We start from the raw sequence: 24,825 nt of genomic DNA on the forward strand, positions 1-24,825 counted from the left end.
CTTGCTCATGTAATTCTGCCTTAGTAAAAACCCTGTAAGGGTCCTCCCCCACCACAGTGTCTCTTTTCATGAAGGTCTAAGGTCGACCTCCTTCTCCCATCCTAGCTAGATGTACAATTCATTTTTAAAAGCTGAACTTCAGTCAGGTGTGGTGGCACATGCTTGTCATCTCAGTACTTGGGAGGCTGAGACAGGAGGATCAGAGGACACAGATTTGCCACCAGCCTCCACTATAGTGAGGCCCTCCACAACTTAGGGAGACCTTGTTTCAAAATAAAGAATAAAAATAGGGTTGGGACTGTAGCTCACAGGTAGAATGCCCCTAGATTCAATCCCCACTTCCTTTAAAAAAAAAAAAGGTGAACTTTATGTATATGAATTATATCTCAATTTAACCATTACTCTTTTTTTTTAAAAGAGTAAAGTTAGGATATATGTTTTGTGTTCTAAATTAGAAAACAATGGATAGGTCTGTTTGTATAATTTCATGTTATTGTTGTTTCAGACATGTTTATGACATGGTTTTTCTACAACAGAAGAGCTATCTTCTGAAAGCACAATAAATCAGAATACAATACTATTATATTTTTTAACAGAGCCCTAGAAGGAAAGTTTCCAAGTGGCAAGAAACCGAGTTCGAGGGGTTTCTGGCATGGCCTTCATTGGGCGCTCTCTCGCGTTATCCCCATTTCCTCCATATCTCAGTTCAGACTGCTCTGCTAGAATACCACAGACCAGGAACCACTCCTCACAGGCCTGGAGGCTACAAGACCAAGATCCAGGGCTAGCAGATCTGACATCCAGTGACCGTACACTTCCAGGCTTGCAGACACATTTCTTTTTTTATTTTTTATTTTTATTTTTTATTTTTTATTTATTTATTTATTTATTTTATTGGTGCACTGTATTCATACATCATAGTGGGATACAAACTTTTGTAGACATACATGCACACATTGCCCAGTCAGTCCCCACCCGATCCCCACCCCATTCTCTCCCCATCCCTCCCTCCCATGCTTGTCTTAGTGGTTGACATCTAGTATTATAGCAGTTTATCCAAAATTAAAAATGATAATCTCACATAACAGTTTCATTTGTCTGATACCAAGCTTTTGATGACTTAAAGATAACATTTCAATATTTCTTTTTACTTTCTTTCTTACCAGAGAATATTTTTTTCTATTTTTTTAGGTGAAACTATCATATATTTATATATTTATTTTTCAGGGAAAAAAAACTATCCTAATATGGAATATGGACTCTAGATACCAAAACGATCTTGAAAAAGAACAAAGCTAGAAGATATATATTTTCTGATTTCAAACCATATAAAGCTACAATAATTGAAACAGTGTAGTACTATTCTAAAGGCAGATATATAAACCACTGGAGTAAAATAAAAGCCTAGAGCTAAATTCTTCCCTATATTGTCAAGTTATTTTTGACAAGGTTTCCATGAACAATTTGTGGTGGAAATAATAATCTTTTAACTAAATATTGTCGAAAAATAATACTTACATGGAAAAGAATAAAATTGGACCCTTACCTAATCCCATATACAAATATTAACTCAAAATAGATAAAAGATCTAAATATAAATCTTAAGACTATAAACTTTTAGGAGAAAATCTGGGTCATAAAACCTCACAACATTGAAATTGGCAGTGATTTCTTGGATATGATTTCAATGGCACAGGCAACAGAAGAGTATACAAACTCCCTAAAAAATAAAAAAAATTGTATATCCAAAGACAATGTAAACAGAGTTAAAAGTTACTAATAGAATGGGATAAAATATTTCCAAATGCTATATCTGAAGGTATATTAATATTCCAACTAGAAATCCTAAAAATTAACAACAATAAAGGCAAACAATACCATTTAGAGATAGGTAAAAGACTAACATAAGTAATGAATCTCCACAGATAACCAATCTTAGTTGACTGTTGGATGAAAACTCTTGTTTCTCTGGTTCTGGTGTGTGTTACCTATTTCTTCTTTGTAGTTAATCTCTTTGAGTATTTTCTCTAGCGCTGGTTTTGAAGACATAAATTCCTTCAGTTTCTGTTTGTCATGGAAGCTTCTTATTTCCCCATCTAATTTGATAGAAAGTTTTGCTGGGTAGGAAATTTTTGGCTGGAAGTTGTTTTCTTTCAGAGTTTGGAATATGTTACTCCAAGCCCTTCTGGCTCTCATGACTTGTTTTGGGAAGTCTGGAGTGATTCTAATTGGTTTTCCTCTGAATGTCACTTGGCCCTTTGTTTTTGTTGCCTTTAAGATTCTCTGCTTGGCTTCCACATTGGTCATTTTGACAATTATGTGGCGTGGGGATCCTCTTCTCCGATCCTGTCTAAAGGGAGTTCTATAAGTTTCCTGGACCTGTGTATCAACCTCTTGCTCTATGTTTGGAAAATTTTCTGCTATTACTTCCTTGAAGAGATTGTTGATTCCTTTGGTTTCACTTTCTTTTCCCTCCTCTATTCCAATTATTCTTAGGTTAGCTCTCTTAAAATGGGCCCATATTTCTTCAATATCAGATTCCTGCTGTCGGATATTTATTATTTATTATTTATTTATTTATTTATTTATTTTTATTTTTTTATTTTTTGGTGGTACTGGGGTTCCTGGAAGCCCTTCTACCTCCGGGCTACACTCCCAGACCTATTTTATATTTTTGAAACAGTGTCTCTTACGCCAGCACGGCTGGCTTCGAACCTGCGCGATCCTCCTGTCTCCGCCTCCCAAGCATGGGGATTACAAGCGTGCGCCACCACGCCCGGCTTGCTGTCGGATATTTTTTTTTTAGATTAGAAACTATGCGTTCATTTTTGGAATGATCATCTCCTAAGAGCGAGATTCTGTTCTCCATGTGGTCTAATCGGTTGTTTGTGCTTTGAATTGAGGCCTTTACTTCATTAATTGCATCCTTTATCTCTTTTTGGCTCTCTCTGAGTTCTTTTCGAAGCACCTCTATCATTTCTACAGTTATTTTCCTGATTTGATCTTCTAGAAATCTCTGATTTTCTGTTTTATCGGGTTCTGATGTTGTGGGGTTGTGGGCATTCATTGCTTTAGTATTATTCCTCTTTCCCATGATTTCGGAAGTTTGTGCCTTCTCTGGGTTCTTTCCTTGGGTCACTATGACTTCACTTAAGGTGTTCTGGATCTCGAGTCAGTAGTATCTCAGACCCCACTACTCCTTTACTGGGTTGTATCTCAGAGTCTCCGACCCAGAGAGTCGATAGAGGCTGCTTTAGACTGTGGGGGGTGCCAGGTTGCACGTTCTCCTATGGTGTGATATCTCTGCCACCACCCCTCCCCCACTGGGTCAAGTCCCAGGGAGTACAGTACTGGGATTTCTCCTCTTGGCCCGCAATTTGACTCACTGTTCTTGAGTATGCAGATGTAGCTGTACTGGACTCAGTGAATTCGCTGCTGCTGCCGCTGGTGGCAATATGGCACCGCTGCTACGCCCTCGGCCGTGAGGCTGGCGTATTTCTTCTTGGTTTTGAGTTCCACTCTGAATCCCTGCAGCGTGTGCTGAGCTCAGCTACTGGGAGCTTTAGATGCTCCCTGCGCGGAGAAATCCCGCCTGGCTCTTCCGCAGCAGCTCACCTGGGCTTGCTGTAGCTGTCCGGTGAACTCTCGCTGCCGCCGGCAGTATGGCGCTCTTGCCGCGTCCTTGGGCGTGAGGCCGGTGTATCTCCTCTGTGGCTCTGAGCTCTGTTCTCAGTCTGCTTTCTCTCTGGAGCCTGGTGATTTTTTTGTTTCTCTGGTGATGGTGTTTTCTGGCTATGAAAGGCGCTGATTTTGTGGTAATAGAGATTGGTTGTTAGCGGAGCTCTTAAGCCCTGCTTTTCTCGGTCGCCATCTTCCCGGAAGTCCCCCAGACACATTTCTTGTTGTTGCATCTTCTACTGGTTGGGAGAGAGCGCAAGTGGGCAAGAGAGCAAAAGCTTCTGTATGTTTTGATAAGGGAACTAATCCCACTCATAAGGGCTCCACCCTCATAACCTAATCTTCCCCAGAGGCCTCACCTCTTAGCACACTGTACTGGAGCTTAAACTTTCCACATATGAGATCGGTGGGGGGGGCACATATATTCAGTCCCTGACTCCCATCAAGTAATAATAGCTCATCTTTCATGGGTACTATTGTCATTGCTTTGGAGTACCAACTTGTTTAGATTTCAGAACAATCCTAGATGGAGGTGTTACTAATTTCTTCATTTTATTGTGAAGAGACCAAGGTACAAGATGTTAAATAAGTTGTTCCAGAGAGCGTAGTTAGTTAGGGTCAAAGCCAGGATTATGAACCTAGAAATTCAGGATTCCAAAGCTGTGCTTTTATCCGCAATGATACTCCTTTATTAAAATAATAGCTTTATTGAGATATAATTTACATCCCATTACATTCTCCCATTGGGAGTGTTTGATATGGTGAATTTTAGTACATCAAAGTCGTGCAGCCTCACACAGCACCCTTTTACAATTCATTGCAGGATCCTGTGCTTTTCTTCATCCCACTTGTCACACTTTGTAATTTGATAGTTACATACTTTAAAAAAAAATGTCTGTCATCCTTTTAAATTATAAGGTTAATGAGGACAGGTTCTATGTCAGCGAATTTATTATTGTACTATGTAGGAGACTCTCAATGAATGTTTGTTGAATGAATAAATAAAACCATTGTTGTGACCTTGAAGGGTGTGCTTATCCCCTGTAAAATATCAGTCCAGGCTCCTTTGCACTCTTCACAAAGCACCTGCTTCAGCCTACCTGTCACTGAACTTGTCACCTGCCGTCTGTTGAGACAGGACCTCTGCACACTCACTGCGTGCCAAGGATTGTGAAAAGTGTGCTGGGGTGAGCCAGACAGGTCAGGTCTCTGCCCTTTGAGAGCGTGCACGCTAGCAGAGATAGATCATCAGTAAGAAAATGCCAGGTGCTAATAAGGGCTCTGTTGAAAACAGAATGCTCTGGTAAAAGGAGTGTAAACTTTTCATATTCCTTACTATTAAGTAGCTGCTTCAGGTTTTTGTTTTTGCCAAGAATCTCAGGAAGGTCCCAGTTGGTCCACAAGACCAAGACTGAAGTCCTCTGATTCATCAATTTACAAATAAAGTTGTTGAGACTAGGATCAATATATATTCTCCAGTTGCTATTATTGTTCCAGAAGAAAATTAAACTTTGCCCAGAAATAGTTCTCAAAGAGTTTTGAATCCTGGCAAGTGGTCAGTCATAAAGATAAAGAAATACATGTACTGGTACAAAGAGGCCTGTGCTCGTTTACATGCTGTGAGTGTGGTGAGCTTCCTTTGGAAAGGGCAGGGGTTGCTTCCCACTCTGCCTTTACCTCCAGGGCCTGGGTCCCTATTGTTGTTTTACTCCTAATATTGGTGACATCTGCTTAAAAAGGCATATTGGCTGACATAGAAGCCAGCTCTGATTTTGTACTATAAAGTCAATGACAAGCAGTGCTGCTCTGCCAGCTGTTTCACCTGCCTACTGTGCCAACATAAGCGCTCACAATATTAAGTAGCTGTGAAATCCAGCTGGGATTCACCGCCTTTAACTGCTCACTTTCAGCCTTTTAAACCAGGTAAACCCCAGTTGCTTCTCGAAACTCTCTTTCCCTAAAAGTGGATAGCTGTTTTTGGAATTCTAATTCACACCAAAAAGCTTAAATGATAAACAATTAAAATCTGCTCAATTGTAATTAAGAATCATAATTAAGAATTGTTTATTAAGCTTTTTTTAAATTTGCAAAAACACATTCAGAAAACTTTGTAACTAAAAAGAGAAAGTTCACACTAATCTTTTGCTTTCTGAAGGTTTTCTCTTGAATGAAATAGAATCAGTGATGAAATATTAGTAAAATAGAAATATAAAATCTTATTTTCAAGCCGGGTGTGGTGGCCTCCCTGTGCTTGGGAGGCAGAGACAGGAGGATCGTGTAGATTTGAAGTCAGCATCGCTGGCTTAAGAGACCCTGTTTCCAAATAAAATATAAAATAGGTCTGGGAGTGTAGCCCAGAGGTAGAAGGGTTTCCAGGAACCCCAGTACCACCAAAAAAAAAATCTTATTTTCAGGATTTGCAAATAACTGTGTATAAAATCTATACAATCTTAGCTGGGTGTGGCAATATAGGCTTGTAATACCAGTACTTGGTAGGCTGAGACAGAAGGTTTGCAGGTTTGAGGCCAGCCTCGGCAATTTAATAAGATGCTCAGCAACTTAGTGAGACCCTGCTTCAAAATAAAAAAAAAAAAAAATAAAAGGTCTGGGAAGGGTGTAACATAGAGGTAGAACTCTCCTAGTTTCAATCTCTGGTAACCCCCTTCCCAAAATCCAGTTAGTCTCAATTTTTGCTTATTAAAATACTTTGTATTTGATTTGGCCTCTAAATTTATCAGTGATATATGCTTTTATAGTAGTTTATCAGTAAAAATACTATAACATTAATGAGTAAATCACAATATAAATATGTAAAGATCCTCTACCAAACTGCAGTGAGGTGGCTCCCTAAGGTTGCCAGTATTGACACTGGCTTGTATTCTTCCACACTTTTCTTTTGTTTATAATAACACATACAGCAGGAGCACATATGCAGATGAAATTGTTTTTTCTGAAACATATTTTGAATTGTTAACACATCCCTCCAACTTTTCAAATGTTAGCTCTTAATGGATGACAGCTGGATCCTCTCAGGGCCATGCCAGAGTCTCAGAGTACTAACAACTGGTTGATGCGGGGTTCAAAGCTGAGCCCCCGGTTTTCAACTTAGGATAAAAATAAGGGCCATCTCTGCTCCAGAACCCCTTCTAAGATTAGTTTTGAGGATCTGGTTGTGACTGCATCATGATCCAGCATCTCCTTCACAGATCCCATAGTCCTTGCTTCTTACAGGTGTTGATCCTGAAAGCAGTCCTCAGAAAACCTTGGGTACAAGTCTCTGCTTCAGAGTCTGTTTCCTAGGGAACCCAAACAAATCAGGTGATTTTGCTTACCTGTTACAGGGTAGGAGAGAGCTGGGGAGAGTGGCCCAACAGCAGCTGCGGCCTGGGAGGGACACAGCATTGAGTAGGGCACCGCACCAGTGGATCTCACAGGGAGAGTGCCAGAAGAATAAACATGGCTGATCTCCTGGCTTTCTTCCTGCTCATGGCGAGGAAGCCAGAACGATCCCCTGGCCTCATGACCCCTTTTCTTCTGATCTGCTCATGCCTCCAATGACAAGTGGAAGATAGCCAGCACAGTGTCTATCCCTGGCATAGAGACAGTAAATGTATGGTGTGTGTGTGTGTGTGTGTGTGTGTGTGTGTGTGTGTGTGTGTGTGTTTATTGCTAGGGATAAAACCCAGGGGCATTCTACTTCTGAGCTATAGCACTGGCCCTATTTATTCTGAAACAGAGTCTCACTAAGTTGTAGAGGGCCTCACTAAGTTGCTCAGGCCGGCTGTGAACCTGTGATCCTCCAGCCTCATTCTCCCAAGTACTGAACTGTAAGTGTAAACCATCATGCCCAGCTCCAGGGAACTTTCAAGAAGAAACATGATGCTATTAATAATTACTTCAGGACAACATGGGTAAATCAACTTCCCCAGACTACCCCAATATTTATTCATCTCTTAAGTGTGAATTTAATTATTCAAAAAATTAATTGCCTAGTGGGCATTAGCCACAGTTCTGAGCACAGAGAAGATATTACGCTCAAGAGTCTTTTGAGGGAGACTTGACAAACAAGTGATTTCATGAATCATCTGAAACAGAGACGAGCAGTCCTCTTGTGACAAGAGGTAGAACAGAGAGGACTTGGTGACTGGGGGATAAAAGAGCTTGGGGTCGATGGTAACTCAGAGATCCAGTATGGGCACTGGGTGCTGATGACCCATTCGTTGAGATTGGGGGACATAGGAGAAAGAGTAGTCATGTTGGGCTGATGGTTGGAGCAGAGAATAAGATGGAATCTGTTTCAGTGTTAAACATGATGTATCTGTGGAGCTTCTGGAAGGAAATGCCCAGCAAGCCTCTTCATATACCTATGCAGGGATGGAGCTCAGGGGGAATGCCTGAGCACGAGCTTCAGATCTGCTCTGGCTGACATCGAGAGATGGCTCAAGCCAGAGAAAGTGAGACTCCCTCACAGGGAGAACCAAGTGAAAATGATCAGAGCATTGCTGTTGAAAGCCCCAGTTTTTCTTGCATTCTTTTTTTTTTTTTTTTTCGGGTCTGGGGATGGAACCCAGGGGCATTTGACCTCCGAGCTACACCCTCTGCCCTATGTTTTATTCATTTTGAAACAGGGTCTCACTGAGTTGCAGAGGGCCTCACTAAGTAGCTGAGGCTGTCCACGAACCACGATCCTCAGGTCTCAGCCTCCCGAATGCTGGGGATATAAGCGTGCGCCACCACGCTTGGCTCTCGCGTTCTAAAGTACCACAAATCATGAGCCAGAGTCAACTAGTGAGTGGTTTCCAGGTTAAAAAATGCATTAAGTTCAAGCTGGGCATGGTGGCACATGCTTGTAATCCCAGCATTTGGGAGGCTGAGACAGGAGGATTGCACAGGTTCGAAGCCACTTAGTGAGACCCTGTTTCCAAATAAAATATGAAATAGGTCTGGGAGTATAGCCCAGAGGTAGAAGGCCCCTGAGTTCCATCCCCAGTACCACCCAAAAATGCATTAAATTCAATTTTAAAAGCCAACAACAATGTATATTACACATACTCTCATATCACTAAGTTTGAGTCTAAGCCTTTTTATTCAGTCTAAAAATTTAGCCAAATCACTTTTAGATATTTGACATTACACACAGTATCATTAAGAAAACTTTTTTTATAACCCTGAATTTTAAGGTTGAATCTTTTTACCTCCTTTTTGATTCATAATATAATTCAGAGGCATAATGAAAAGTACTGGGTTTTCTTTTGATGTCTTAATCAGCTGAACTCATAGTTCCATATTTTCCTTAACTGAATTACGTATCCCTAAACCACCTTCTCTAAATCAGTGGAAGCCGGGCGTGGTGGCGCACGCTTGTAATTCCAGCTCTTGGGAGGCTGAGACAGGAGAATTGCACAGGTTCGAAGCCAGCCTCAGCTACTGAGTGAGGCTCTCAGCAACTTAATGAGACCCTGTTTCCAAATAAAATATAAAATAGGTCTGGGAGTATAGCCCGGAGGTAGAAAGCCCCTGGGTTCCACCTCCAGTACCACACACACACACACACACACACACACACACACACACACACACATCAGATTCTACTAGAGAATCTGATGACTGCATGAATTGGTGGCAGCAGCTTCCATAGCCTTGAAAACCCAAGCCTACTCCATGAGATTTGCTGTGTTGGTTTGTGACAGTTTCTACAACTACAGTCACTTTTTGTCATAATGCTGTATCAATATGTAATGCTTTAAAAGATATTTTAAGCATAAATTAGAGTTCCAAGTTTAGCTCACAACTTAAGCACCTGCAGTACTTCTTGGGCACCACACTCAACTGTGGCCGTGATAACCTGAACAGATTAGTATGTGTGGCTGAATACACACATTGTATCACAGCTTATTCCTGTGAGTTGTTTCTTTTTATATCAAGTATAAGAAAGGCTGATTTCAGAAACGTTGAAACTTGAAAACACACTTATCTCTGAATGGAAGAAATACAGCAGATACCATAAGGGACTTTACATTTAATCTGACAATTTCTGTGTTGAAAGCATTCTTGGAGATTTATTTTTTGGTGATTACCTTCCCAGGCAGCTTGTGATACATTGATTTAGATTGTTCAACAAGTTTTGAGCATAAATTAGGTAACATTCAGTTGTCAGGCTCTAGGATTCAGAGATGCTCATTATAGGCATGGTCCCTTTCCACATGGAACTTTATGTAGTGGTCCTCCTCCAGAGCCTTGGGTTGTCATACTGTTTGTGGAGCAGTGCTAAACTTTCTTTTTTTGTTTTTTGTTTTTGTTTTTGTTTTTTTTGTTTTGTAGTGCTTGGGATGGAACCCAGGGGCATTCTACCTTCGAGCTACACCCCCAGCCCTAGTTTTTATTCTTTATTTTTTGAAACAGGATTTCACCAAGTTGCAAAGGGTCTCACTAAGTAGCTGAGGCTGTCTGCAAACCACGATCCTCCTATCTCAGCCTCCCAAATTCTGGGATTACAAGCGTGTGCCACCACGCCTGGTTCTAAACTTTCTACGATGCATAGGATATTCTGCACAGGGATATTTCTCATAGTCTCAATAGAATTCACAACCTGAAACGTTACAGAAAACAGACATATGATTATCCATGACACAAGGGAAGTTCTAACCACTAGGGAAGGAACACAAGGTTTCTATGTCATTACTATCTCCTAAATGATACCTATTTCTCAGGATAGATACTTGCCTTGTTTTCCAATATAACTCAGAATAATTGTTTTTTCAAAAGTAAAATCGTAAAGCTACCCCAAAGACTGTGATGTAGGCTCTGATAGCATTCTAAAAGACAAGTTCCAACAACTAGAATAAATGTGTAGTTTTCCAAATAGCACAATACTCGGCATATAGTAAAGCGCGCAACTTTGGGTTTTATTATTATTACTATTGCTATTATTACTATTTCTATTATTTTATTACATATTACATTACATATTATATTAATATATAACAATACAGATAATATATAATTATATATTAATATATAAATATATTTTTATTTATTATTACTACTTACCTAACTCTAGAATCTCAGATTTTGAAGGGACCTTAATAGCCATCTAATTCAACACAATATCTACAGTAGACCCTCCCCCCATACACACTCTTGGGACATAGGCGCACGTATTCCTAGGAGTCAAGTAAAGGGTTAGAGATAACAACAACAGAAGATATAGAGGAAGAAGGAGAAAAGAGAGTCTTTGCTTTTCTTGTTGTATCTGGCAAGATAGTTCTGAGGCAATTTCAAGATAGAAATTTCTAATCTGTTTAAGTCCAAGGACCTACTCAGAAACATGATAAATTTGGCTGGTTCATGGATCAGGGAAAAGAACCCTATATCATTACTTGAGAATAACTCCCCATATTAACTCCTTAACATGGATGTTTAAATCATCAAACATAAAAAGCATCTACTTGGCTATAGCATGGTGCAGCTGTGTGTGGAATATGTGTCTACATTGGGAAGAATCTCTAATTTTGTCAATTTAAATCTAATTGAGACAGTGATTTTCAAAATTTTCTCAAAACTAAAGGTTTGAAGAATTTGGGTCTTATGCAGGCTAATGTGGTGAGAGATAAAAGATGGAAAGGTTAGAGCAGGCAAGAGACCCCTCACACACTTCAATACCAGTTACATCTCACTTAGGGTGATTTTTATTTATTTTATTTATTTTGCAGTACTAGGGATGGAACCCAGGGACATTCTACCTCTGAGAGACACCCCCAGCCCTAATTTATTTATTTATTTTTTGTGTGTGTGTGATACTGGGGGTGGAACCCAGGGACTTTTCTGCCTCTGGGCTATACTCCCAGACTCATCTCCTTAGAGAGGCTGTCCTGGACTGCCACATCCAAGGTAGTTTCCCATTATCCTCCATTCCATTATTCTAATGTGTTCTATTTGGAGCACTTATGGCAATCAGAAATCAATACTATGTCTGTTTATGTGTTTATTGGCCGATTCCACAGATTCCTTCAAGAATATGAGACCTGTATAGGCAGGGACTTTATCTTTCTTGTTCCCTACACTTAGTAGCCTCTCAATACATGTTTGAATGAAGGAGCAAATGGCTGTTGTTAGCAGTAGAAAAGAAAAGGTGGGCTTAAGGGGAGCCTCCCAGAAGTAAGTAGTGCTTGATCTGAGTTCATGGTTGAGTAAAAGTATGCCCAGAAGACCCTGAAGTCATCCTCAGAAGAGGGAGCGGCTGAGAAAGGGTGTTGTATGTAGTGGCGGGCTGGTCATGCAGCGTGAATGGAGCAGAGAGCAGTCAGGAGGGGATGGCAGGAGAGGGGGCTGGACATGAGAGGGGATGGCAGGAGAGGGGGCAGGAAGGGGTCAGATCATGCCACCTTAGGCCAAACTATTGGAGGACTTTAAAGGTGAGGCACATTCCCATTAGTGCCCAGAGGCAGGGGTTTATGCAGTATGGAGACAGAGGCACCCACTGTTAGGGATCCTTGGAGATCTATACAGTAATGAGCAAGGGCGTGGACCAAAGCAGGCCCTGGGGATTAGAGAGGACACAGCATCTGATAGAAAGAGAGGATGTGGGTCGCTGCTGCCGGGACCCAGACTGCGCGCCAGCACACCCCTGCCCACAGCTCCGCCACCATGGAGGATGTGAACGAGAACAGCAACATAGAGGAGTTTGCAGAGGTATCCAAGATCAACAAAGGCAAGAACCAGCAGGACAACGGACTGCACAGTTAAAACAGATCCCGTCAGTGGAAGATCAAGAGGATTTGGTTTTGTGCTTTTTTTTTCTTTTTTTTCTTTTTTTGTGGTACTGAGGGTGGATCCCAGGGGCCTTCTACCTCCGGGCTATACTCCCAGACCTATTTTATATTTTATTTGGAAACAGGGTCTCACTAAGTTGCTGAGAGCCTCACTAAGTAGCTGAGGCTGGCTTCGAACCTGTGCAATCCTCCTGTCTCAGCCTCCCAAGCACTGAGATTACAAGCATGCGCCACCATGTCCGGCTGGTTTTGTGCTTTCAAAGATGCTTCTAGTGTTGATAAGGTTTTGGAACTGAAAGAACATAAACTGGATGGCAAATTGATAGACCCCAAAAGGGCCAAAGCTTTAAAAAGGGAAAGAGCCCCCTAAAAAGGTTTTTGTGGGTAGACTGAGCTTGGATACATCTGAAGAGCAAATTAAATAATATTTTAGAGCCTTTGGAGAGATTGAAAATATTGAACTTCCCATGGATACAAAAACAACTTCTTGCATTATATTTTTATATACAGATGAAGAGCCAGTAAAGAAATTATTAGAAAGCAGATACCATCAAATTGGTTCTGGGAAGTGTAAAATCAAAGTTGCACAACTCAAAGAGGTACATAGGCAACAACAGCAACAACAGAAGTGAGGAAGAGGTGCTGCGGCTGGAGGAAGGGGTGGAACTAGGGGTTGAGGCCAAGGTCAGGGCCAAAACTGAAATCAAGGATGTAATAACTATTATGATCAAGGATATGGAAATTACAATAGTGCCTATGGTGGTGATCAAAACTGTAGTGGCTATGGTGGCTATGATTATACTGGGTATAATTATGGGAACTATAGATATGGACAAGGATATGCAGACTACAGTGGTCAACAAAGCACTTATGGCAAAGCATCAAACACCAAAATAATTACCAGCCATACTAAAGGAGGACATTGGAGAAAACAGGAGATGCTAAAGAAAACCATCTTGCAGGATGACATTGAAGATTGGGCTTCTGTTGATCTAAGATGATTATTTTGTAAAAGACTTTCTATGTACAGGACACAACTGTCCAACTGTACATAGCTGCCATTTAGTTTTCTCTTTTTACTTTGTCCTTTGCTATCTGTGTTATGACTCAGTGTGGATTCATGTTTATACAAATTTTATTTGTATGATTTCATGTCAAACCTCAAATAAATGCTTCCTTATGTGAAAAAAAAAAAAGAAAGATAGGATGTGGATCCAGTGTGTATCACCTGACATTTCCTCAGGATGCAGCAGCAGGTTGTAATGGAAAGAGGCTTTGGAGGAAGTGACAAACCCAATCCTTTCTCCCTACTTACGGTGCTATGACCTTGAGAAGTCACTTAATCAATCACCCTTGCTTGCAAAGCAGTGGTAATATTACATACTCCCTCTTGCCTTTATAAGGACTATATTAAATTAGTTGGCAACACCAATGTCTGCTTATTTGGTGCCTGACACAAAATGGTAGCTGAATAAATGTGAGCTCTCTCCCTCCACCTTTCTCTTATTCTCCAATTCAACTCCTCTAGGAATCAGAAAACAGGATGGCACATCTGAGTAGTAGTTAAGTCTTCAGGTTTTGTGAACCTGAGGAGGTTAGATGACAGCTGGGCTATTTAGAAGCAGCATGGAATTAAGTGAGGCTGAGATTGGGGAGGAGCTCCTATTTGTTGATCCTTTAGCCCTAACAGAGAGATAAGAAGAGAAATTGTTAGAGCTGGAGAAAAAAGAATATTAAACTGAATGAGCACATTTAAGTTATACCTTAATTCTAATGATGACTTCTCAAGAATATTTATTTTTGAATATACATTAAATATAATAAAATCCATGTAACCATTACCTAGTTTTAAATTACCATATTTTACCACCTTTATTTCATTCTTATCCCTCCACTTTTCCCCAAATCTTTTGTCTGTTTTGGGGGAGAGAAGGGGAGCTTCCTGAGAGTCTTGCTACACTGCTGAGGCTATGCTCAAACCTGCAATCCTCCTGTCTCAGCCTCCCAAGTATTGGGATTATGGGTATGTGCCACCATACCTGTATATCTACATCTCTTAAAGCAAATCCCAGACATCATATATTTTGCCTCATAATATATTATTTGATAAGGGCTTTTAAATATTGTTTTTTATTTTTTAAATTTTGTTTTGAGATGGGGTCTTGCTAAGTTGCTCAAGTTGGCCTCAAACTTAGAATCCTTCTACCTCAGTCTCCCAAGTAGCCAGGATTACAGGTATGTTTCACTGTCCCCACCTTGATAAGGACTTAAAAAACATAATAAGTGAACGCCGGGCATGGTGGCACACGCTTGTAATCCCCGCGCTTGGGAGGCGGAGACAGGAGGATCGCGCAGGTTCGAAGCCAGCCACGCTGGCGTAAGAGACCCTGTTTCAAAAATATAAAATAGGTCTGGGAGCGTAGCCCAGAGGTAGAAGGGCTTCCAGGAACCCCAGTACCACCAAAAAAAAAAAAAAAAAAAAAAAAACCATAATAAGTGAGTGAGGCCCTGTGCAACTTAATGAGAATGTTTCAAAATAAAAAATAGGCCTAGGGGTATAGCTCAGAAGTAGAATATTCCTAGGTTCCATCTCCAGTACCCCCCCACAGAATATAACTATTATTGCATCTAACAAATTTAACAATTTATTAATATTATATAATTTCTAGTCCATGTTCAGTTTCCCAAATTGTATTAAATTATCTTTCTGCTTTTCTGCTATTATTTATTTGTATCAGGTTGCAAACAAGACCCATACATCACAAGTATATCTTCTTTTATCTATGAGAAGTTTCCTTCATTTGAGAAATTTGATTTGTTTAAGAAGACAAGTTATTCTTCATATATGGTTTCCCTACAGCCTGAATTTGGTCATTTGCAATCTAGCGGTGTCATTTTATGTGTTCCTCTGTCCCCAGTATTTATTACAAAATGATAGTCTTATCTAGAAGCTTAATCAGTTTCAGAGTCCACATTTTTGGCAGGAATATTTCATAGATGGTTCTTTGTGTACTTTACTATATATATATATATATATATATATATATATATATATATATCATGGAGTAATTTCTTTTTTCTCTTTTAATGTTATTAAGAGCCCAAGTATTGTCCACTTGATCTGTTCTTTTTTGAGGTACTGGGGATGAAACCCAGAGCACTCTACCTCCAAGCTACACACCAGGCCCTATTGTTTATTCTTTTTTGTTTTGAAACAGGGTCTCACTAAGTTGCAAAGTTTCTCACTAAGTAGCAGATGCTGGCTGCGAACTTGGATTCTCCTGTCTCAGCCTCCCAAGTACTGGGATTACAAGCATGTGCCACCACACCCAGCTTGATCTATTCTTTATAAACTCTGTAACTGCCGGGCGTGGTGGCTCACGCTTGTAATCCCAGCATTTGGGAGGCTGAGACCTGGAGGATCATGGTTCGCAGACAACCTCAGCTACTTAGTGAGGCCCTCTGCAACTCAGTGAGACCCAGTTTCAAAATAAAGAATAAAAAATAGGGCAGGGACTGTAGCTCAGAGGTCAAATGCCCCTGGATTCCATCTCTAGACCCGCAAAAAATAAAATAAAATAAAATAAAACTCTGTAATCTTCTACCTAGTGATATTAGCAACCACTGATGTTTATGTAAGTACATTATTTCCTTAGGGATTACAAGGTAGTGATTTTATAATTCTATCATTTCTTCAGCTTTCATTAGCTGAAAAACTTTTTCTCTGCAAGTGTTTGGTAAACATGAAAAGCAGGTTTTTAGGAAAAGCCTTGTATTTATCAAGTTTTGGATCAATACAGCAATTTATCATTACATTTTTGAGGGAGGGGAAAAGACTAGGAACTCATATGTTTTAGTGAGCTTTTCCAGCCCTGGGACCAAGATGACAGACAACACAACTTAGAGGAGGAAAGGTTTATTTGGGTTCACAGTTTTGGAGGTTCAGTTCATCTTCAGCTGGTTTCAAGGCAGAAACCATGATGGCAGGGCACACGGTGAAGAGAAGCACTCCCAGGCACAGCGCTGGAAGTAGGGAATGTGCCAGAGGAGGAACTGGCTCCATGGACTCCCCAAGGCCCCACTTGTGACACACCTTTCCCAGTCACCCCACCTCCGAGCCTTGCTGCACTGGGGTCATGCTTTCAACACATGAACTTTTTTGGGGGGAGGGGGACATTCTAAACCCAAACCATGACATCATGGATTTTTAAATATATTTTAAGTGTTTCAGTGCAGTGCAATCATTATTTTTTTGGTCAGTAGGAATCCCTTTCAAGTTGACTCTTGAATAGTACTTTATCATTTATAAGACACTCAAGATACATTATTTATTTATTTATTTATTTATTTATTTATTTTTTGGTGGTACTGGGGATGGAACCCTTCTACCTCCGGGCTACACTCCCAGACCTATTTTATATTATTATTATTTGGAAACAGGGTCTCGTAAGCCAGCGCGGCTGGCTTTGAACCTGCGCGATCCTCCTGTCTCTGCCTCCCAAGCGCAGGGATTACAAGTGTGCGCCACCACGCCCGGCGATACATTAGTTATTTGAAACTCACAAGTCACCCTGAAAAGTTTGGTATTACCACGCGATTTTACTAATGGGAAATCTACAACGTGTGGCTCAAACCAGGACTTGATGCCTGTTGTTCTTTCCATCGTGCATAATGATGGCTGAGAGAATGAGTGTTAAAGGTGATGAATTCTTTTCCTATTTGCCTTTTCTTGGGGTTTGAGATTAAATGGTGAGGTCTTTTACCAATGGGGATATGACATTAAGCAATATCCACTTTAGAAGACATTATTTGTAAAAAAAAAAAATGCTTTTGAGAATAATGTTATACTGATAATACTGTGACTTAGTAAACAGCCTCTCTTAACTTTGTTTGTGAGGCATTTCAATTTTGATCACTCTGGGTGGGAGCCACTGCTCAGATGTGTGTCATTTTATGGTCTGCCCATGTCTGGGGAGCTGGCATTACATGCTGCCTAGCGTTTTTAATTCAAAAGTTCCCCTAAAAGAAACCTTAGCCTCTTATATTCCAACCCTAGTTTTAATAGCATAAGCTATTTCCTTCTATATAGCTTTGTGGGCATAGTAATAAAATAAATACCACAAAATCACTGATGAGATGAAATTGAGCTCCCTGCTTCTGTGCAGCCATGTAGGTAAAACAGTAATTGGCTCTGATAATAACTTTTGTTCTTACAAACCAAAGTCTAAATGAGAGTCACATTTGATATATCTGCTTGTAATTACTATCAAAAGGAGACAATGCAAAGTTTAGATTGTTTAGTGACTCAAGATAGATTAAATAAATTGCTATCTTTTCTTGACCAATTTAAGAAAATTCCTGGAATTATTTCTGATATTTATCTTACTACTGGTAAAAAATGATCATCTTCCAGAGCATACTTTTCTGCTTAATGGAATGATTAATTTAATTTTGTTTTTAAATATAAAATTGTTTTTCTTGAAAAAAAAATCTTATTACTGGGTCTCTCAGTGTCGCTTCTGCTTGTCAGGATTTTCCTGCACATTCCCATAGATGGTTCCTAAGACTGATGAGCTTTTCATTCTTTATTTTGAAACCAGTCTCACTGAGTTGCGGAGGGCCTCACTAAGTAGCTGAGGCTGTCCGCAAACCGTGATCCTCCTGTCTCAGCCTCCTGAATGCTGGGATTGCAAGTGTGCGCCACCACGCCCGGCTGAGGCTGATTAGCTTTTTAATGTATTTGGCAATGATTTTCAGTGAAGCCATTTGAGGTGTTAATACTATCAGAATGTGTATTATACACTTGAGCACATACAGACACACACACACGTGTGTATGTACATATGTGTGTATATATACATCTAGAAATGTACACACACACACACACACACACACACACACACGCCTGTACGTACATATACTGGGGATTCAATCCAGTAGGTTTCTACCACTGAGCTACTCCCTAACCTTCTTTTTAAATTTTTTCTTTTGAAACAGGGTTTTATTAAATTCCTGTGCTCTGGCCTAGAATCTGAAATACTCCAATCTCAGCCTCCCAAGTACTGGGATCATAGGCTTCTTTAAAATATTTTTAAAGGGAAATTAAATCATGTGTGCTACGTAATATTATTTTGGTGTACATGCTTTGGTGCCAAAATAAGAAACATTAGAATAGTCATAATTTTAAAAGACCTTTCCCATGCTTTAGAAGTCAACAATAAAGAATTAATATTACAACCCATCATTTCTATTGAATTTCTATTTACATACGGATTTGTTTTTAGAACGATGGGTCCACTGCCACAAAAAAATATAAAAACAGGCAGAAAACAATTTTAATGCTAGTTTTAACAGTGATTCTGTATTTGATCATTTCCTCCCTGCACCAGTCCTATAACCACACAAAGTTGATGAAGCATAATCAAACTAAGAAAACTGCTCTGGTCCACTGAGCCAATGATCCCAGAATTAAAAAGTTCTAACAAAGCTTAGACATGATAGATGAAGCTATTACCATCAACTGTATACAGAATACACATTTTAAAAACACCCTAATTACAGAAGCCACATCCAGTCAATGTAATACATATTAGCAATTTCCCGATCCTTGGTAGAGTGAAAATTATTCTGAAAGTTTAATTAAGAAGGAAAAAATTATGTTCAGGTATTAATTTCAATAAAAGAGGCACTTGGCTTCCGTGCAAAACCCCCGGAGTAGTCTGAGAGTATGGGTTGGCCACAGAAGGAAAGCCGTCCATAATCAGGCACTGCCTCCTTTTTTTTTTTTTTTTACCATGTAAACCTCAAGGAGAAAGTTACATGACATGCCTTGTTTGCAACCTGTGTCTCTGCATGGCTTAAATAAAGCAGATAGCAGAGGACAGTTATTGGAGGCTTGGCTATTAAAATGCTATTAAAAATAAATGGAAGCTTTGGAGCATGTGTTAAGAAATAGCTTATCTAGACAGCATACATTCCAAAGATATTTGTGTAGCCTTCCTCTCCACTTTGACCTTAGGCAGTTTATGACTGCTTATGATCAAAGAAGTAAGTGGATCATGAACTTATCTGTCTGGTTCCTACAACCCTTTTAACACTGCACCAGATTACCCTCAGAACTAAGTCCCTCTCCTTTCCTCTCCTCTCCTCTCCTCTCCTCTCCTCTCCTCTCCTCTCCTCTCCTCTCCTCTCCTCTCCTCTCCTCTCCTCTCCTGTCCTCTCTTCTCTTCCTCTGTCTTTTTCCTGGCAGGGATTGAACTCAAGACCTCATGCATGCTAGGCAGTTGCTTTATCACTGAGTTATAACCCCATCCCCAGAAGTAAGATATTTAATTGAACCAAAATCAATTTCTTTAAGTTGTTCACAGCAACTTCAACCTCCTAAAAAAAAAAAAGGCATAAAGGCTATATATCATATGATTCTGTTTATATGAAACTTCCAGAATAGATCCAGAGACAGAAGATAGGGATAGAAAGTGGATTGGTGGTTGCTTCAGCCCAGGGGGAGAGGGAAAGGGGAGCGATTGCTGGGTAGAAGGTCTCATCTTAGGGTGATGAAAACGTTCTGGAATTAGATAGTAGTGATACTTGCACAATTCTGTGAATATGCTGAAAACCACCAAATTACACACTTCAAAGGAGTGTATTTTATGGTACATGAATTACATCACAACAAAAAAGTCACAAAGGATTTCAGGAATTGTTGGTAATACCATATTCCCTAGGAGCCCAGTCATCTTTTTGTCTCAAATCCATCGAATGTCAAAGCCAGGGGAGAGTTCCAGAGAGTCTAACTGCTGCATTTAGCAAATAGGCAGACTGCCTTCCAGGGAGGTGAGAGACTTCCCTGAGGCCCACGCTGCAGTGCAGCAGGGCTGGGCCCGGGGTCCTGGGCCACCCCAGTACCCTCCCGCCCGCGCCCGGCTGCCCAGGCTCCTGGTTTCTTTTCATACATCTTGGCCATTACTTGGTTTGGATAGGAATAGTTCATTTAAACAGGACACTTTTATTTTCTTCTAATTAGAGCACAAATTATTCTTGTAGATAGGAGTAGATAAATGTCTTGTGGTAAATTTATTAAGTCCAAACTGAGATTTACCTGTCCGCGTCCCTAGAGGGAGGCAGCCACATTAACAGACCGAGAGAGCCCTCTACCTGTGTGTTTGTAGCATAGATTTCAGTGACAGAATCCTTGACCTGGAAAGCTAAAAATAAATCAAGACCAGGTATTCTTGTCCTTTGTCTACACTGGTTGGCTTCTGGGATTATTTGTGAGAAAATGAGTGCTGTCTGAGCATATATTTATGTGTGCAATAGAAGACATAGGGGGAAATCATCAGAAAGTTCCTTTCTGTGAATAAAAGGGACCAGTAAGCAGCCTAAATAAAAGACCCGAATATTTTTTTTCTGGCAAGAATTACATTAAAATAATCATTTTCAAAGAACTTTGTATTCCTCTGAGAATAAAAAATGTTAGTAAGCATTTTTGTTCCTCTGGTGTGAAAGTTTCATTGTTTCTTTGTTTCAGCAAAAGACAGGATTGAATGCAAAAATCCTGCAGGATCCTGAAAACATCCACCACAGAGCTGCTGTAAATGCGAACTATGGGATCAGTTTGCCATATATTAATCAGAGAAAAGCACGTGTGAGTAGTGGGTTGTTTTCAAGAGCTCTTAATTATTTAAGAATTATAAGTCATTTATTAGTAGCATAAGATGTAATGTCAATTTTAAATAAGATTGTGATCCTTTTGTCCTTGGCATTTTTGAGAGAGAAAATGGAGTGGTTTTCGTTTTATAATTAGTGATGATTAAGAAAATCTAAACCTATTCTAAAAGACCTATTTATAGCTCATTAAAATTTCTCAATTTTATTTGATATTCCTAAATAACCTAGTACCATAAATTTAACAAGTAGAAGTAATTTATCAATAAAAATGATTAACGGAGATATTCTAAATATTTTGTATTTTTGGACAGTAGATTTAACATGAGAAAAATGATAAGAAAATAACAACAGCATAGTATCCACTTCAAATAGTGTATGCTCATATAATATGAAAAATTAAAACTGTTCTAAATCTGGAGCAAACAGGAATAAATTCTTTATGTCAGCAAAATAACGAGGGGAAAATAATCAAATGAAGGGATTTCATATCTGTTTCTATTTTTGCTACCGACTTGATGCTAATATGTTCCAAAGCAAGGTTTATACTCTCTTTGCTATGAGGTTTTTTTTTTTTAGGAGAATTAAGAGTAGTGCTTCATTGTAACTGGGAAACTATTTAATTCAAGAGAATTTCTGATACCAAAAATAACTACCGTGGTGAGATCAATGCATTTCTTAATACACTTTTAACCTTTGGCTCCCTTCAAAAGCTCTTTAGTGTGTACTTTGGTGAGATTGAAACTAAAAACAAGATTAATTTTAGGATCAAAATGCAAAGCCATTTCTAGCTAGCATGATAATCTCATAGATTAATTTTCCAAATTCCCTTCATAGACATGCAACTGCCTGTTTCATTCATATAAGCCACAAATATATTTTCCATCTTTTTATACGTGCTTTATGTTATTCTAACAGGTTTGGTTTAAGAGCACTTTATCATGGAAATACTTTTATAGCCTAAGAAATAACAAGAAAGTTAGATATTTTTATTCCTGTTGAAACTTTATTTAAAACGTCACTGTGAATGATGTGGAAGGGCTTTTATCTGCTTCCCAGGAGCCCCAAAGCCCTTGAAATAAAAATATGATTTCTCTGGCCGTACAGACAGAGCAGATTTCTTTTTTGTTGTTGTTGGTTTTCCTCTTCAATCTAGAATTAATATTGGCTTAGCTGGTGGAGTGCTGAGGCTTTGTAGCCCGAGGCAAGTGCTGCATTTCATGCAAAGTTTTTCTGAGTCCTGAGGTTTTTAAAGGCATACCTCTAAATGTCGCAAGGATTGTATTTTGCTTTATGGCTCTCAGTGAAGATTGAGACTTAAATAAAGAATTCACAATTATGTGCAAAATTTGGGACAGAATCTTCATTATTCGTTATATTTTGTATAATTTCCCCACAGAATGAGTACCATGGATATTGTGTTCATGGAGCAAAGAGGAATTGAGAAAACACTTTGCCTTGTTGACATATGATAAGATATATTAATTTACTGTATTAAAGGTCCCTTTTTCATAAAGCTTACTCCATAAAAGTTGATACCAGAGCACTTTAAAATCAGATGTACATTATATACATTTTGCTTGAACTATCAGTTTTTCCATTAAAATAATTAGTTGACCTTATTTTATGCTGATACATACATATGATGGCAATATGTCTGAAAAAGCAGTATTTTCATTTTGGATTTATAAAACAGAAGCATTGTTCAGAAAGTTCTTTGAGAGACATATTCCAGCATTTGGCTTTAAACAATCATGTAGAGAGCATTTGGGGGTAAATACAATTGTGATTTACCACTTACACAAATGTTTTTAAAGATACCCAAAGTGAAGCAGTATGTCTAGCCCTGTGATGTACAGTTAATTGGAAAGGTAGCATCAAGGCTAATCACTTTCTAAAACTACTCCAAACACTCAAGGGGCTTATTATTTGGCTGCCAAGGGACATGTGTTTCCTTACTTCTTATAAAACTTGAACAGCTTGTCAAAAGTCTGTAAATAATCTAAGGCATTTATGACAGAGCAAATTTGAATATGTGATCAATTTGTGTTATTAGTTCCCAGACACTCGTGGTGTTTTCTCCGTTTAGTGAAGAGGTGCATTCTTCCTGATATCAGGAGCTGGTGGAAGATTTCAGCACATTGAAAACACCCATACTCCCCCCTCCTTTTGCCCACACAGCCCTGTCACAAACTGCCTTCAGAATTTTACATTCTGTGACTCTGTTATATAAAATCAATTTAAAAAAAAGCATTACAAGGGAAACTCGCTAATGATTTTTTAACTATCTTAAACCTGCCAAATAAAAACACACAACAACCTTCAAACATGTTTCTGAGTAGGTCCTAATGGGCTTGAGGAGATAAGAAGAAATCCCCAGGACGCTTCATACTTAACTTACTGGAATCTAGTTCCAGTTGGATGTTATAATGCACCACACTAAAAGATCTACAGAAAATTTGACTTTGATTTAAGAAGCGTTTCTAAAAAGGCTTGAAACATGTGTCTGTTAACATGAATTTTAAAAGAACGATTATGAATGCATAACAAAATAGCCAAACAAAACATTGTTTTGAATTGCAGCACAAATAACTCTGATTATAACTGTTATGACCTAGAAAAGAATCATAAAAACATTTTTCTTTTTGGCAAGATATGAGTTGCCGTAGAATTATACCAGTTCTTTGGTCCCACTTTCCAAATAAATAAATATATAATGCAATGTAAACTTAGAATCTTTTATTTATTCATGAGGTTGAATTTAATACTATGATGATTCTAGATTTTATGAGTCATATGTTATGCAGTGTTTTTTCACTAACTTAGTTGGGTAGCAACCACACTTCACAAATCATAGTTTCATTCTTTACTGTTTCACTTGGGGTGTACAGAGTGCTCTCTCTCTCCCTGAAAGCACATTCATTTCTGAGATGATAAAGTAATGGAAAGAGAGGCAATTGTGTTAATGTCAAATGATTAGAAGAACCAGAAGTGTGGGGTGGGGGCAGGGGGAGGGAGGATGGTTTCAAAACATGATTGTGTTTTAAGCCCATGCATATGGCCACAATTACAGTCACAACATAATTTGGCAATGGTAGCAGAATTAGATTTAAACAAATTGATGTTACACTGCAGTAATTCAGAATGAGCTTGTTGCATTTATAAACCATAACAAGAAGCAGAGTGAATTAATAAACCCTTCTTGTCACTAAAAATAAAAAAGGGAATAATTGCTGAGATGGAGTTAACTTAACAGATGACTATAGTCAGCATCCTTTCAGCCTAGATACGGGAAAGTGAAGGTCACCCCCAGCTCAGATGACAAAGAGGGAACATTTTGTTGGTAAACAAATTAATCTTTTGAAAGGTCGCCATTTGTTTTAAGTTTTTATCCAGTTCTTGTCATCTGGAATCAGAGATTGACTGTCATTTCACTAGGCAGGGGTGCAGCTGAAGCAGACAAAGCTGCTTCTGTACATATCAGCATTCCTTGACAAAACTCTGTGCCTGATTGTGATGCTATGGGCTGCTGGTTTACAGCTGTCTCCGGACAAGAACGGAGGCCCACCCCTGAATTCCAATAAGACGGGCCTGCATATTCCGCCTGCTGTAAGCTGGCCCTCTGCCCACAAGTAAAATGTATTGTAGTTCAAGCCAGCAATTATCTCTTTTACTTCCTTCTGTGCTGCTTCTGTTCCCTTTTTCCAAAAAC

General features: G+C 39.3%; 1 protein-coding gene and 1 pseudogene across 2 annotated transcripts in view; both read left to right on the forward strand.

Annotated features, from left to right (window-relative positions):
• Positions 1 to 24,825, forward strand: part of IQCH (IQ motif containing H) — a gene marked incomplete at both ends in the record, with an annotated part of 227,693 nt that overhangs the window by 24,112 nt on the left and 178,756 nt on the right. The window contains one exon of the mRNA XM_080691646.1: positions 20,977 to 21,093. Coding sequence (XP_080547772.1) covers positions 20,977 to 21,093 — 117 coding nt within the window. The remainder of the gene's footprint in view (positions 1 to 20,976; positions 21,094 to 24,825) is intronic.
• LOC308261028 (heterogeneous nuclear ribonucleoprotein D-like) lies at positions 12,259 to 13,362 on the forward strand (annotated as a pseudogene). Its single transcript has 3 exons — positions 12,259 to 12,463; positions 12,700 to 13,121; positions 13,296 to 13,362. The product of its transcript is annotated as a heterogeneous nuclear ribonucleoprotein D-like (transcript).

This window comes from Muscardinus avellanarius (genome assembly GCF_963383645.1).
Source record: "Muscardinus avellanarius genome assembly, chromosome: 3".
NCBI classification, from domain to species: domain Eukaryota; kingdom Metazoa; phylum Chordata; class Mammalia; order Rodentia; family Gliridae; genus Muscardinus; species Muscardinus avellanarius.